Source organism: Adiantum capillus-veneris, chromosome 15 (assembly GCF_014529385.1).
Source record: "Adiantum capillus-veneris isolate H3 chromosome 15, ASM1452938v2, whole genome shotgun sequence".
NCBI lineage: Eukaryota > Viridiplantae > Streptophyta > Polypodiopsida > Polypodiales > Pteridaceae > Adiantum > Adiantum capillus-veneris.
In genome coordinates, this window is record NC_140945.1 from 142,576,406 (window position 1) to 142,591,342 (window position 14,937).

Sequence of the window (14,937 nt, forward strand, 5' to 3'; positions counted from 1 at the left end):
TTTCAGCATCTATGTTTTCAGCGCATCGTCACATCGCCGTCGTCACCAACATAGAGTCAGAATTCAGCAGATACAAGATTTGCAAATTTCAGCCCTTAACGTTTTCAGATCAGCCCATCTCGTCGTGTCCTCATCGTCGTCGACATCGTCGGCAAGTCCATCGCATTGTAGAGATTTGTGCAATCAATAGTAGACCGCTCTCGCCATAAAGAGTCGGGCCTTCGGAGGAGGGTTTGACAACATTCTGGTGTCGTATTCTTCTCTCTCTATCTCTCAATCTGAGCACCTTCATTCACAGTGTTTGCCACTTTGTTTGTGATCATTTGCACTCTCTCACTAAAGGAACGGAAGGCTCTCCCTTTCGTAAGTAGAAGGAACCCTTAAGCACAGTTCGGAGCACTCATCTTGAGCAAAGTTCAACATTCACTTCCATTGCACCTTACATACTGTGTCGACGACGACGATGAGGCTATGGCTAAAATCTGAAAACGCTACCGATGTTGATAGCTCGGATCTGCAACCATGACAAGGCTAAGGGTTGAATGTTGATGCGATCATGGCTGAAAACGCTGGCTCTTCTGGCTGGAAAACGCTGATGATCAAGGGCTGAAAAGGCTGATAAAAAACGCTGGTTCATGCTGAGAAAACGTTGGAGATCTACTTGGTCGTGCGGGGAAGGGGGAGGGTCAGAAAAACCTCCTGTAGGGAAAACTCTTCTTCGCCACTCCCATGCTCACCACCTCCATGCGAAGTATCCATTCCGCTTCGGGTGATGACCATCCATTGAAGTAGTGGGTTCTTAAGTTCACGAGGAACTTGGGGTCTTGGTTTCTTGAGTCTTGAGGTTCTGAAGTCTTGAGGTTCTTGAGGTTGATCTTTAGCTTGTAATCTGTGTTGGATAAGGATCTTCTCTTCACCCGAGTTCTTCTCTTTTCCGCAGGCGCACCCCTTAGCGGCCTTGCGCTCACACCAAGGTTGCTTTTTCCCACCTCACGTCGATCAGCCAGCCGCTAAGTGCACGGTCCGCTCTCAATGAGTGAAAAGAGAAACAAGGGGAGGCAGGACAAGCCCTTCTTTTTTGGGTTTCCTGTCACTCTTCAAAAACACGATTAGGAATCGATACGCCCAAGAGGACTTGGGTTACATGCGACTGCAACAAGCAAAAAAAATTTGTGATTCTTGTGGTTCTTTCCTTGAGTGATACAGAACACTAAAAAGCTCTGATACCATTGTAATGTGCAGCGGGAATGAATGTTGAACTTTGCTCAAGATGAGTGCTCCGAACTGTGCTCAAGGGTTCCTTTTTACTTACGGAAGGGAGAGCCTTCCGTTCCTTTTGTGAAAGAGTGCAAATGATCACAAACAAAGTGGTGAACACTGTGAATGAAGGTACATGAGACAGAGAGATAGAGAGAGAGAGAGAGAGAGAAGAGAATACGACACCAGAATGTTGTCAAACCCTCCTCCGAAGGCCTCACTCTCTATGGCAAGAGTGGTCTACTATAGATTGCACAAATCTCTACAATGCTTGGACTTGCCGACGATGAGGACAACGACGAGACGGGCTGAAATCTGTAAATGCTAATGGCTGACATCTGCAAATCTTTATCTGCTGAATTCTGACTCTATGTCGGTGACGATGTCGATGACGACGATTCGACGACGACGCGCCGAAAACTCAGATGCTGAAATCTGCATTTTCCGGGTTGAATCTGCAAACTGCGCGGGATCTGACCGTGCGGCGAGGATCTGCTGCGGGAAGGTGAGATCTGCTAGGTTTGGGACTTCTACTACGATGTCTGACTGCTGAAAACTGAAAACCCTGATGCTCCTTGGTGTTCCGTCGCGATAAATCTGCAAAACGCCGAGACTGATCTGCAAACAAAAAAGGCTAGGGCTGAAAACTGTTCTACTACAGGGAATCTGCTAACGCTAGGGCTGATCTGCTGTCTTTCTGTCGCCAGGCTGCTGCAATGCAAAAACGCTGGGCTGTCTGCAGCAAAAACGCTAGGTCCTTGCTGATGGGGTCCTACTGAGAAGTTGCCTGTTGAGCAAGTGCTCCTGCTACCTCTTCTACCAGAAAGTGCTAGCGCTGGGTTTTCTTACATACTAACTTACTGAATTTGCCCTACCTAGTTCCCAACATAAGTCACTTAAAAATAATAAGTGAAAAATATCAAAAAATAGGGAAAATAGGTCTATGCACTGTAAAAATTCTCCTGATGGGTTCTGATGGAAATTTGATGATCATGCTGTGTGCAACCAGAGGATATGCATCTAATCTATAAGTGCCTGGACATGCACGGTCTGCGAATAGTCTCACAAAAGTGCCAGAACACTTCCTAAGCTAGGCTAACTGAACTGAACTAAACCCTTGAGGATATGCATCTAATCTATAAGTGCCTGGACATGCACGGTCTACGAACAGACTCACAAAAGTGCCAGAACACTTCCTAAGCTAGGCTAACTGAACTGAACTGAACCCTTGTCATGAAGTAGCTTGTCCACGTACACATAGGGTTAGATGTGTCCCGTGACAACATTAGAAAATAGTAGGACCAACTCTTGCATGTGTTGGTCTCTCTGTTCGGCCGCCAAGCGCACTTGCTCGCGCTCACGCTCTAAGGCTGCCATTCTTTCTTCGTGTTCATGATCCAATTCTGTCTTTCTTTCTTCGCGCCACACTTCTTGTTCTCTCATCATGTCCATCATCGTCTTGACCAAAGCCTCCATAGGATTTGGTGCAATCCTTGGCGTAGATGCGGAAGGGGGAGGGTCAGAAAAACCTCCTGGTGGGAAAAATTCTTCTTCGCCACCTCCATGCTCATCACCTCCATGGAAAGTATCCATTCCACTTCGGGTGATGACCTTGGGTTCTTAAGTTCACGAGGAACTCGCGTTCTTGTGGTTCTTGGGTCCTTGAGGGTCTGGAGTGCTTGAGGTTCTTGAGGGTCTTAAGTTCTTTAGGTTCTTGAGGTTCTTCTGTAGCTTGCAATCTGTGTTAGAGAAGGATCTTCTCTTACGTGAGCTCTTCCCTGCGGGCGCACCCCTTGGCGGCCTTACGCTCACACCAAGGTTGCTTTTTCCCACCTCACATCGATTGGCCGGCCCCTAAGTGCACGGTCCGCTCTCAATGAGTGAAAAGAGAAACAAGGGAAGGCTGGACAAGCCCTTCTTTCTTGGGTTTCCTATCACTCTTCAAAAACACGATTAGGAATCGAGACGCCCAAGTGGACTTGGGTTACGTGTGATCGCAACAAGCAAAGAAAAAATTCTTGTGGTTCTTTCCTTGAGTGATACAAAACACTGCCAAAGCTATGATACCAATGTAAGGTGCAGCGGTAGTGAATGTTAAACTTTGCTCAAGATGAGTGCTCCGAACTGTACTCAAGGGTTCCTTTTACTTACGGAAGGGAAAGCCTTCCGCTCCTTTAGTGAGAGAGTGCAAATGATAACAAACAAAGTGGCAAACACTGTGAATAAAGGTGCTCAGACTGAGAGATAGAGAGAGAAGAATACGACACTAGAATGTTGTCAAACCCTCCTCCGAAGGCCCCACTCTCTATGGCGAGAGCGGTCTACTATTAATTGCACAAATCTCTACAACGCAATGGACTTGCCGACGATGTCGACGACGAGACAGGTTGAAATCTGAAAACGCTAAGGGCTGAAATCGGCAAATCTTGTATCTGCTAAATTCTCACTCTATGTTGGTATAACGACGGCGATGACGACGACGCACTGGAAACGCGGATGCTGAAATCTGCGTTTTTTGGGCTGAATCTGCAAACTCTTGCTGATTTGACCGTGCGGCGAGGATCTGCTACGGAAGGTGAGATCTTCAAGGTTTGGGGGCTATTCTGCGGATGCTAACTGCTAAAAACTGAAAACGCTACTCCTATGGCTGAATCTGTCGCCGCGAATCTGCAAAACGCTGAGGTAAATCTGCAATGCAAAAATGCTGGACTGATCTGCTTCCTATGCAAAAACGCTAGGGAGTCTGCAAAGATCTGCTGTCACCAGGGCTGATCTACAACTGCAAAACGCCAGGGTTGAACCTTGATGAAAAACGCTAGGCTGGTCTTTGGTCTGTTGGCTGGAAAACGCTAGGTTGGCTTGTCGGGAGTCTTACTGAGAAGGTGCATTGTTGGACGTTGGGTCCCTGCTGCCTCTTTTGCCAATAAATGCTAGCGCTAGGTTTTCTTATCTATATGCTTAGTCAAATTGCCCTACCCAGTTTCCCAACAAAGTCACTTATTAATAATAAGTGAAAAATGGCTAAAATAGGGAAAATAGGTATGTGCATTGTAAAAATGCTCTTGATGGGTTTTGACTGTTATGTGATGATCATGTTGTGTGCAACCAGAGGATATGCATCTACTCTAAGTGCCTGGACATGCTTGGTCTGCGAACAGACTCACAAAAGTGCAAGAACACTTCCTAAGCTGTAAGGTGCAGCGGAATGAATGTTTGAACTTGGCTCAAGATGAGTGCTCCGAACTGTGCTCAAGGTTCCTTTTTATTCTTATGGAAGGGAGAGCCTTCGGTTCTTAGTGAGAGAGTGCAATGATCACAAACAAAGTGAATGGACATTGTGCATGCAAGTGTATGAGACTGAGAGATAGAGAGAGAAAAGAATACGACACCAGAGATGTAAAACCCTCTTGCGAAGGCCCCACTCTCTATGGCGAGAGCAGTCTACTTATGATTGCACAAATCTCTACAATGCTTGGACTTGCCGACGATGACGATGACGATGACGATGAGGACGACGACGAGACGGGTTGAAATCTGGAAACTCTAAGGGCTGAAATCTGCAAATCTTTATCTGCTGAATTCTGACTCTATATCGGTGACGATGTCGATGACGACGATGCGACGACGACGTGCTGAAAACGCAGATGCTGAAATCTGCGTTTTCCGGGCAGAATCTGCAAACTGCGCGGGATCTGACCGTGCGGCGAGGAACTACTGCAGGAAGGTGAGATCTGCGAGGTTCGGGGGTTCTTTTGCGGTGTCTAAAGGCTGAAAACTGAAAATGCTGGTGGTTCTTGATGTTCCATCGCGATGATCTGCAAAAACGCTGAGGTTGTGATGCAAACCAAAAAACGCTAGGACTGAAATTGTCTTCTGCTGTCGCCGAATTGATGCAGATACAAAAACGTTGGTTGATCCTTGATCTTGTCCAAAAAACGCTAGCTTGCTGCAGTGATGCAAAAACGCTAGGCCTCTTGGGTTCTGCTGAGAAGTTGCCTGTTGAGTTTGTGCTCCTGCTGCCTCTTCTGCCAGAAAGTGCTAACTCCGGTTTGCTTATATATTAACTTAGCAAAATTGCCCTACCTACTTTCCAACAAAAGTCATTTAAAAATAATTAGTGAAAAATATCAAAAATAGGGAAAATAGGCCTATGCACTGTAAAAATGCTACTGATGGGATCTGATGGGAATCTGATGGTCATGTTGTGTGCAACCAGAGGATATGCATCTAATCTAAGTGTCTGGACATGCACGGTCTGCGAACAGACTCACAAAAGTGCCAGATCACTTCCTATTCTAGATTGACTTGACTGAACTGAACGCTAGTCATGTTGTAGCTTGTCCACGGACACATAGGGTTGGATGTGTCACGTGACATCCCCTCCGTTTCAAAGTGAGTTACTGGTACCGAACTGTATGGCATCGAGGGAGATCGCCAATAGCATCCGAAATCTTGGAAGGGACTCTTCGCCGGCCCACTCTGATGTGCGGTACTTGAACTTCATAAAGGTCTACAACGCTTGCTTCTTTGGGCCGCGCCGAAAGCGACACAAAGTCTTCTGAGGCTCCTTCGATGCTTCAACTTCATCTAGAGTCATGCTTCTTTCTCCTTCAAGAATCTCCATGGCTGAAAATTCCTGAAACCACTTCCAACACAAAACCATGAACATACCTATTCCATATAAAGTGACTGGAAAAAATCTTGTCGTCCTAATAGACTGTGCATGCAATGTAGATGAACAAAGAGACGGAGTGCCAAACGTTCACCACACACACGCAAACAATGAGATCGAATCTTTCTCTTCTGATCTAAAGCAATCAATTGTGACAATTCACAACAGAAATGCCCATGCTTGGTGCTCATACTTTCATGTGCTCTTTCTACAACTGTGTCGTGCCAAGGAAGAGACATGGAATGTGACTTCCTTGAATGCATACTTTTCAGCTTTTCATGAAAAATCCGCATATATCCGTGCTCATTCATGAGTGAAACGTGCTCAACGTACAATATGTCATGCCTAGGAAAAAGGATCACATAAAGACGCTGACGAAAATACAAGAAACGATCACGAATGAAACACTCGTACAATGCGTGCTGACGAATCATTCGAACACATAGTACTTCCTGTAAGATTCTTTGGACCTAGGCTCGAGAGCCGCGATCAGTTCTTCCTGTGGGATCTTTTGCAATGAGGTTAGTTCACTAGAAAAGTATCAACTAACACATCATCTTTGTACACAATCACATCATCTTCATGCAAATCATCATGCTTGTGAGAAATCACATCTTGATCATGCAAATCACCATGCGTGTCATTGTCATCCAAATCAGCATGCTCATCATTATCATTCAAATCATCATGCTTATCATCATGCAAATCCTGTGTATCATATTTGGGAGAAGAAGAGACTAAGAGAGTCTCCTTTTTTTGATTCTGTGCAAACTGGGCCTGCACAATAGAAAAAAGTCGCCACAACTCTTTCATGTGTTGGTCGCCTTTCTCTTGTCTTGCTTTGTTCTCGCGATCAAATTCTACTTGTCTTACTTTGGCTTCCAAGCGTGCTTGCTCGCGCTCACGCGCTATGGCTGCCATTCTGTCTTGGTACTGACGATCAATTTCTGTCATTCTTTCTGCTCTTCTTGCTTCGCGTTCTAACTCCCTGTCCCTCATCATCTTGTCGAAAGCCTCGATAGGAGTTAGTGCAATCCTTGGCGTAGTAGATGGGAAAGAGGGAGGGTCGGAAAAACCTCCTGGTGGGGAAAATTCTTCTTTGCCTCTCTCATGCTCATCACCTCTAAGCGAAGTATCCATTCCGCTTTGAGTGATGACCATCCACTGAAGTCGTGGGTTCTTGTGGTCTTGGGTTCTTAAGTTCACGAGAAACTTGGGTTCTTGGGGGTCTTGGGTTCTTGGTTCTTGAGGTCTTGAGGTTCTTGAGGTTCTTCTTCCACTTGCAATCTGTGTTAGAGAAGGATCTTCTCTTTACCCGAGTTCTACTCTTTTCCGAGGGCGCACCCCTTGGCGGCCTTGCGCTCACACCAAGGTTGCTTTTTCCCACCTCACGTCGATTGGCCGGCCGCTAAGTGCACGTTCCGCTCTTAATGAGTGAAAAGAGGCACAAGGGGAGGCTGGACAAGCCCTTCTTTCTTGGGTTTCCTGTCACTCTTCAAAAACACATTAGGAATCGACACGCCCAACAGAACTTGGGTTACGTGCGACCGCAACAAGCAAAAAAAAATTATGTGGTTCTTGTGGTTCTTTCCTTGAGTGATACAGAACACTGACAAAGCTCTGATACCAATGTAAGGTGCAGCGGAATGAATGTTTGAACTTTGCTCAAGATGAGTGCTCAGAACTGTGCTCAAGGTTCCTTTTTATTCTTATGGCAGGGAGAGCCTTCCGTTCTTAGTGAGAGAGTGCAATGATCACAAACAAAGTGAATGGCACTGTGCGTGCAAGTGTATGAGACTGAGAGATAGAGAGAGAAAAGAATACGACACCAGAGACGTAAAACCCTCCTCCGAAGGCCCCACTCTCTATGGGAAGAGCGGTCTACTTATGATTGCACAAATCTCTACAATGCTTGGACTTGCCGACGATGTCGACGACGACGAGACGGGCTGAAATCTGGAAACTCTAAGGGCTGAAATCTGCAAATCTTTATCTGCTGAATTCTGACTCTATGTCGGTGACGATGTCGATGCGACGACGACGCGCTGAAAACGCAGATGCTGAAATCTGCGTTTTCCGGGCTGAATCTGCAAACTGCGCAGGATCTGACCGTGCGGCGAGGAACTACTGCAGGAAGGTGAGATCTGCGAGGTTCGGGGGTTCTTTTGCGGTGTCTAAAGGCTGAAAACTGAAAATGTTGGTGGTTCTTGATGTTCCGTCGCGATGATCTGCAAAAATGTTGAGGTTGTGATGCAAACCAAAAAACACTAGGGCTGAAATTGTCTTTTGCTGTCGCCGGATTGATGCAAATACAAAAACGCTGGCTGATCCTTGATCTTGTCCAAAGAACACTAGCTTGCTGTAGTGATGCAAAAACGCTAGTCCTCTTGGGTTCTGTTGAGAAGTTGCCTGTTGAGCTTGTGCTCCTGCTGCCTCTTCTGCCAGAAAGTGCTAACTCTGGTTTGCTTATATATTAACTTAGCAAAATTGCCCTACCTACTTTCCAACAAAAGTCACTTAAAAACAATAAGTGAAAAATATCAAAAATAGGGAAAATAGGCCTATGCTTCCTTTGGCGGCGGTTGTCATTCTTTCTTGGTGTCTGCGCTCCATTTCTGCTTTTCTTTCTGCGTGTCTGCGTTCCATTGCTGCCATTCTTTCTGCATTTCTTGCTTCGCGTTCTAACCTCCTTTCCAAAAACATCTGGTCTAAAGCCTCCATAGGAGTTAGTGCAATTCTTGACGTAGATGGGGAAGGGGGAGGGTCGAAAAAACCTCCTGGTGGGGAAAATTCTTCTTCGCCTCTCTCATGCTCATTACCTCCAAGCGAAGTATCTATTCCGCTTCGAGTGATGACCATCCACTGAAGTCTTGGGTTATTGTGGGTTCTTGTGGTCTTGGGTTCTTAAGTTCACGAGGAACTTGGGTTCTTGGGGGTCTTGGGTTCTTGGGTTCTTGAGGGTCTTGAGGTTCTTGAGGTTTTCTTTCGCTTGCAATCTGTGTTCGAGAAGGATCTTCTCTTCACCCGAGTTCTGCTCTTTTCCGCGGGTGCACCCCTTGGCAAACACCAAAGTTGCTTTTTCCCACCTCACGTCGATTGGCCGGCCACTAAGTGCACGGTCCGCTCTCAATGAGTGAAAAGAGACACAAGGGGAGGCTAGACAAGCCCTTCTTTCTTGGAATTCCTATCACTCTTCAAAAACACTATTAGGAATCGACACGCCCAAGCAACCTTGGGTTCGTGCGACCGCAACAAGCAAAAAAATTCTTGTGATTCTTGTGGTTCTTTCCTTGAGTGATACAGAACACTGTCAAAGCTCTGATACCAATGTTAGGTGCAACGGAATGAATGTTTGCGCTTTGCTCAAGATGAGTGCTCCGAACTGTGCTCAAGGTTCCTTTTGTTCTTATGGAAGGTAGAGCCTTCCGTTCTTAATGATCAAGGTGGAAAGGTACGTAAGGTACGGTACGTGTTCGGTACGTACTGTACGTAGTACCGAATGGATTGAGTGGTAAGGTACGTAAAATTCGTAAGGTTTTTTTCGAAAACGTCAAAAACCTACAATACGGTCCGTACTTGATAATAAATTCATAAGTATCACTTCTAGGATATTAGCTCACTGTTCTACTATCCAAGGCTGTCATAAATAGACAATCCAAGGCGAGTCATGACCACTTTCTCGACATTCAATATTCACAAACAAATACAATTCAAAGCTTCAGTTCTCTCTCAAATATACTTCAACAAACTTCAAACTTCAAACTACAGAGAACTTCATATTCACCATGATTTGCACACTGTATAGTATTTGACAAACGAGACTTGAAACTTGAGAGGCAATACAATTCATAAAGCACTTACCTTTACCGCGCACAAGGTTGCTCTGCAGGTGAGTTTGCAGAGCTCTGTCTGCAATAAACAAGCGCCCAAACTCTCTCTGTAGTACTCTGTACAATAGTTTGCAATAAACAGGCGCCCAAACTCACTCTGTCTCAATAACCAGGCGGCCAAACCCCCAAAACAGAGGCGAAATTAAATCCGAAAACGCGAAGGGGAAATTCTTTTTTTTTTTTTGGTACAGTACGGATCCGTACGGTACCGTACCGTACTATACGGACGTACGGTACCGTGCGGATCCGTACGGACGTACAAATCCTACCTTGTTAATGATAGAGTGCTATGATCACAAACAAAGTGAACGGACACTGTGCGTGAAAGTGTATGAGACTGAGAGATAGAGAGAGAAGAGAGATACGACACCAGAGACGCTGTAAAACCCTCCTCCGAAGGCCCCACTCTCGTCGGCGAGAGTGGTCTACTTATGATTGCGCAAACTGGTACAATGGGAATGCATGTGACTGATGCAAGTCTAGGCTATGTCGGCGATGACGACGGTGATGACGAGACCGACCTAAGGGCTGAAATCTGCAATCTGGTATTTGCTGTCCAAAAACGCTATGGGCTGAAATCTGCGACTAGTCCAGAAACGCTGATTCTGGGACTGTTTCTGTGGGTCTTTGACGCTGAAAATCTGCAGGTTTAGGGCTGAAAACTGAGGTTCTTCAAGGCTGAAAACTGAGGGTCTATCCGGGTTGAATCTGCTACTCTTTTAGGGGCTGAACTCGCAGTTTCTTCATTGCTGAAAACCCTGCATTGTTGTGGCTGAAAACGCTGCAAATCTGCAAACGTTGGGACGTGCAAAAACGCTAGGTTGATGTGTTTCCAAAAACACTAGGGAAGGTCTTTCAAAAACGCTAGCCGATGGGGGTACTGTGGTGACGATCTTCTGATGGAAAACGCCAAGTCTAAGCTTACTTCTGGCGAGGATCTCCTTGATGAGAAAACGCTAGGGCAAGGGTCTGATGGTTCTTCTTGCTTGGAGGGGGAAACCGCCAAGGGGTCTTGTTGAGAAGTTGCCTGCTGAGCTTGGCTCATGTTGCCTCTTCTGCTATTTAGTGCTAGTTTAGGTTTGCTTATATACAAACTTACTCAATTTGCCCTACCTACTTTCCCAACAAAAGTCACTTAAAAATAATAAGTGAAAAATGTCAAAAATAGGTAAAATAGCCTAAATGCACTGAAAAATTCCCTGAAGGATTCTGATGGATTCTGGTGGGAATGCTTATGATCATGCTGTGTGCAACCAGAGGATATGCATCTACACTAAGTGACTGAGCATGCACGGTCTACGAATAGACTCACAAAAGTGCCAGATCACTTCTAAATCTAGACTGACTGGACTGACTGAACCCTTGTCGTGCTGTAGCTTGTCCACAGACACATAGCGTTGGATGTGTCACGTGACACAATCGGTTCCTAAAGCAATGATCATCCCAAAAGCAACTTGTTTCAAAAAGCAATTGGCTCCAAAAGCTGCCACAAAAAGCATCAATGCAAAAAGAAAAATTACGTACAATTTGCCACGTCAGCAGCCTGTCAACACGATATGTGGAGGTCCGTACTGCCACATCAACAACCTGTCAATGCGATATGCGGGCAGTCCGTACAGCTGTCCATACAATCTCTGCCCGCGGGTGGTCATGCCACATCACCATTTTGTGACATCAACACACGAGCGTAAGCAACTGTATCAAGAGAGAATACCTCACTCGAAGTGAATACAGCACAAAGCTTCCCAGCCTTCCCTTATAAGCATATCTTTCATTCCAACAGACACCACTTGAACAAGAAGCTCGTCAAAAAAAAATGTGCAACCCACTTGTGCCCACCAATAGCACTTTTACTTCATCAAAGCCTCATAGAAAAGTTCGTGAGAAAGTTTCTTAAATTTGGTGCCTTGAGCAATTTGTTGCATGAGCATGCAATTCTACTTCCTTCGCGTCTTTGCTTCAACCTTGCTACACCAGTTCTACCAAGGGTTCAACAATGCATTTGCCCGTGCTTTCTGTGTTCCAACCTGTTTTGTTTGGTTTCTGAGACACTGGGATCTCTTCCACATGGGAAGAGTTAGGGGGAGAACGGTCATGGATTAAGAAAAAAACTCAATATACAAACTCTCTCTCAATAGTATCCAATCTTGCAATGACCCACAATCCACAAGTACCTTTTTTGCTTTTTTCATGAAAACGTCTTCATCTTCATCTGCGTCCTTTACAACTTTCCTGAAATCACTTCTACCACAAAGGAAAATTGGTTTAAATACCAAGATGGTGTCTCAGTCCAAAGCTGCTACAGGTAACAAATTCATCAGCTTTGTTTTGCACTCTCTCAGCCAGCTGCTCGACAACACTTCCAACAATGATGCCACTGTACGTGTCTGCACGACCGTTGGGTAAAAAAAGACAAAGCATTTGAAGTCACGTGAAGCTTTGGCTTGTTTGGACAGGTTTTGTTGTCGATCCGTAGGCCATATTTCTTCACATATTTATTATCCTCTCTTACGTGATGCATTTAACTGCTTCTCATGTCAACCTTGACTGCACCAAGAGGGTCAACATCGAGAGATCCAAAACGACTTGCATATCAATCAGTAACACAAGATTCTATGCCACAGTAGCCCCACACAATCAGCATGGCTGCCAAAAGCTCCAGCAACATGGGCCTGCTTACAACATGCTTTTTCTAGTTCTCTTGGCCTATTAATTAAGACCATGTGGGTAGCCTAGAATTCAAGGATTCCAAAATTTGATCTTAGGCTACCCATGTAAACAAAATAGTGCTAAGAATTTACGATTTCCAAGATTTGCACCATATGCAATGAATTCATAAATGAGACTAGATAATTGCCATAACACAAATATCAAGAATGGAGTCAAAATTTACAAATAGAACTAACGTCTCCATCTACCTAGCCCAATGTGGTAGATGAAAAGATGGAGATCAAGGGCCAGAATAGAGTGACTTGCTTCCTAGTCTTTCCCTCCTTGAATCTAACAAATGTAACATTGTGGGAGTTCTTACTACCAAATACAAGAAAACTAGGACACAATATGAACTCAGGTTTGCACAATGGTACACGAACAAATTTCCATCCAACTCCAATATCTGGTGCAATTATACTGCTAGTTACACACATGAACAAGTTGCAATAAAACAAGCCTCCCAGCAAGCTCTTGTTGCAATAACTCCCCCTTCATACCATACACCCTCTACTATCCTTCATTGTTAGTAATCTCGAGATGAATGTTGAAGAAAGAGCTATCTGACAAATATGCTAATATGCAGGTGCAACACATTCGACAAAGCCATAAAGTTATTGACGAGTATGATATTAACACAATCTGCCCTTCAAAAAGGAATGAAAGTCAGCACCTCAAAAAAGAGAGCCCTCTGCATCAACCTATGATTGATGAAGTGCATAACGACAAACTAAGAACTTGACATGCCTTTCTTCACGTGATGCACTCGGGATCCCACTCAAAAGCAATATCCAAAATATCGCTTGCCAATCAATGTGCACACCTTATTCTACCCTTTCCATACACTAATTTGATAAATCCACTGGTAGCAAGACGCTTTGTCCATGTTTGGCATAGAAGTAAACACTATCACAACCTGCAGACACCAACATAAAGCAATTCCACAAGAGCAACTTTCCCTAATTGAAAACAAGTGAATTGTTACTCACTTTTCTTCATTTTGACATTAGCTCTAAAATTATCTCGAAAAACCAATATTCCTCATTTCTGAACTCAATAAAACATAAAACAACTCTTTTGGACAGGTCCACTTGGACCACATGTCATGGAAATCATGATGGGTATTGGTTCATTGGTCCGTAAAGTCAACCTCGCCCTTCCCTTTCTTCATGCTCAGCAGAATGGCAGAAGCACACATACCCGTAATCAGTTATGACAGCCGACTCCTCGTGCGTGAGTAATTTCCTAGATTGCAAAATTCATTCAAAGATCAGGTTGAGGTGTAACACGAAGGTAGCCTTTCCCTGATGGCACTGCAATGGTTTCAAATCCCTTAGGGAACTTCCTTCTGGCCTCATCATCAGAGAAATTGGGCAAGACCATACAGGAATCGCCGTGCTTCCAATCGACAGGAGTAGCCACGCTATGATGGGCAGTTAGCTGAAGAGAGTCAATTACCCGAAGGATCTCTGCAAAGTTCCTACCTGTTGAGGCGGGGTAGAGAATGGAAGCCTTGAGCTTCTTGTCAGGGCCCACGATGAGGACCGCCCGTGCAGCAAGAGAGACACCTGAAGAGTCGACCTCGTCAGGGTCAAGCATCCCTAGCTGGGTGGCGATGGCACGGTCGGGATCACAGAGAATAGGAAAAGAGACAACAGAGCCCTGCTTGTTGGCGCTCTCAACGTCGGGAATCCATTGGAGGTGCGAAAGTAGATCGTTGCAACTGAGGGCCAGCACCTTGACGCCCCTGTTGATGAACTCGGGCATGTAGGAGGCCACAGAGCCCAGTTCTGTGGTGCAGACAGGCGTGAAGTCATTGGGGTGCGAGAAGAGGATCGCCCAGTGTTCTTGAATGAACTCATGGAAGGCTATGGTTCCCTGCGTCGACTCTGCTTTGAAGTCAGGGACCACCGTCCCAAGCCTCAACGCCATGGCGTGTCTCGTTCACTTGTAATAATCAGGCTTTTGCTTTAATTTAACGAACGAGCCTAAGTAGGGGGTACCCAATCGTTTTAAATCAGAAAATAGGCTCGTTATTTTTACATACCCTTTGGTACCCCCTACCATTTTAAATCAGAAAATAGGCTCATTACTTTTAGATACCCTGTGAAGTGGAGATTTAGGTGAAGGCTCGGAGAGAGGAATGAGACCAAGGCACGTGGAGGCCATGCAAAACTTTTCCCCCCTAATTTGGGTCTCTCTCTCTCTCTCTCTCTCTCTCTCTCTCTCTCTCTCTCTCTCTCTCTGTGGATAGTTTCCTACGACCTCAAAATTCTCTTCTTCTTCTTCTCCTTCTCTTCGTCTCTGCAGGCTAGAGTAGCCGTCTTGGGCAAAGCATGGAGGGAGGGAAGGAGGAGGCAGCAAAGAGCCTTCTCTCTCTCTCTCTCTCTCTCTCTCTCTCTCTCTCTC

General features: G+C 45.3%; 1 protein-coding gene across 1 annotated transcript; it reads right to left on the reverse strand.

Annotated features, from left to right (window-relative positions):
* Positions 1-13,467: 13,467 nt before the first annotated feature.
* LOC147441600 (uncharacterized) lies at positions 13,468-14,492 on the reverse strand. Its single transcript, XM_086483756.1, has one exon. The coding sequence runs from the start codon at positions 14,458-14,460 to the stop codon at positions 13,792-13,794; it is 669 nt and encodes a 222-aa protein (XP_086339882.1). The 5' UTR covers positions 14,461-14,492; the 3' UTR covers positions 13,468-13,791.
* Positions 14,493-14,937: the final 445 nt, after the last annotated feature.

Bases quoted from the DNA above. Each gene is read 5' to 3' on its own strand.
- LOC147441600 (XM_086483756.1), bottom strand. From the start codon at position 14,460: ATGGCGTTGAGGCTTGGGACGGTGGTCCCTGACTTCAAAGCAGAGTCG.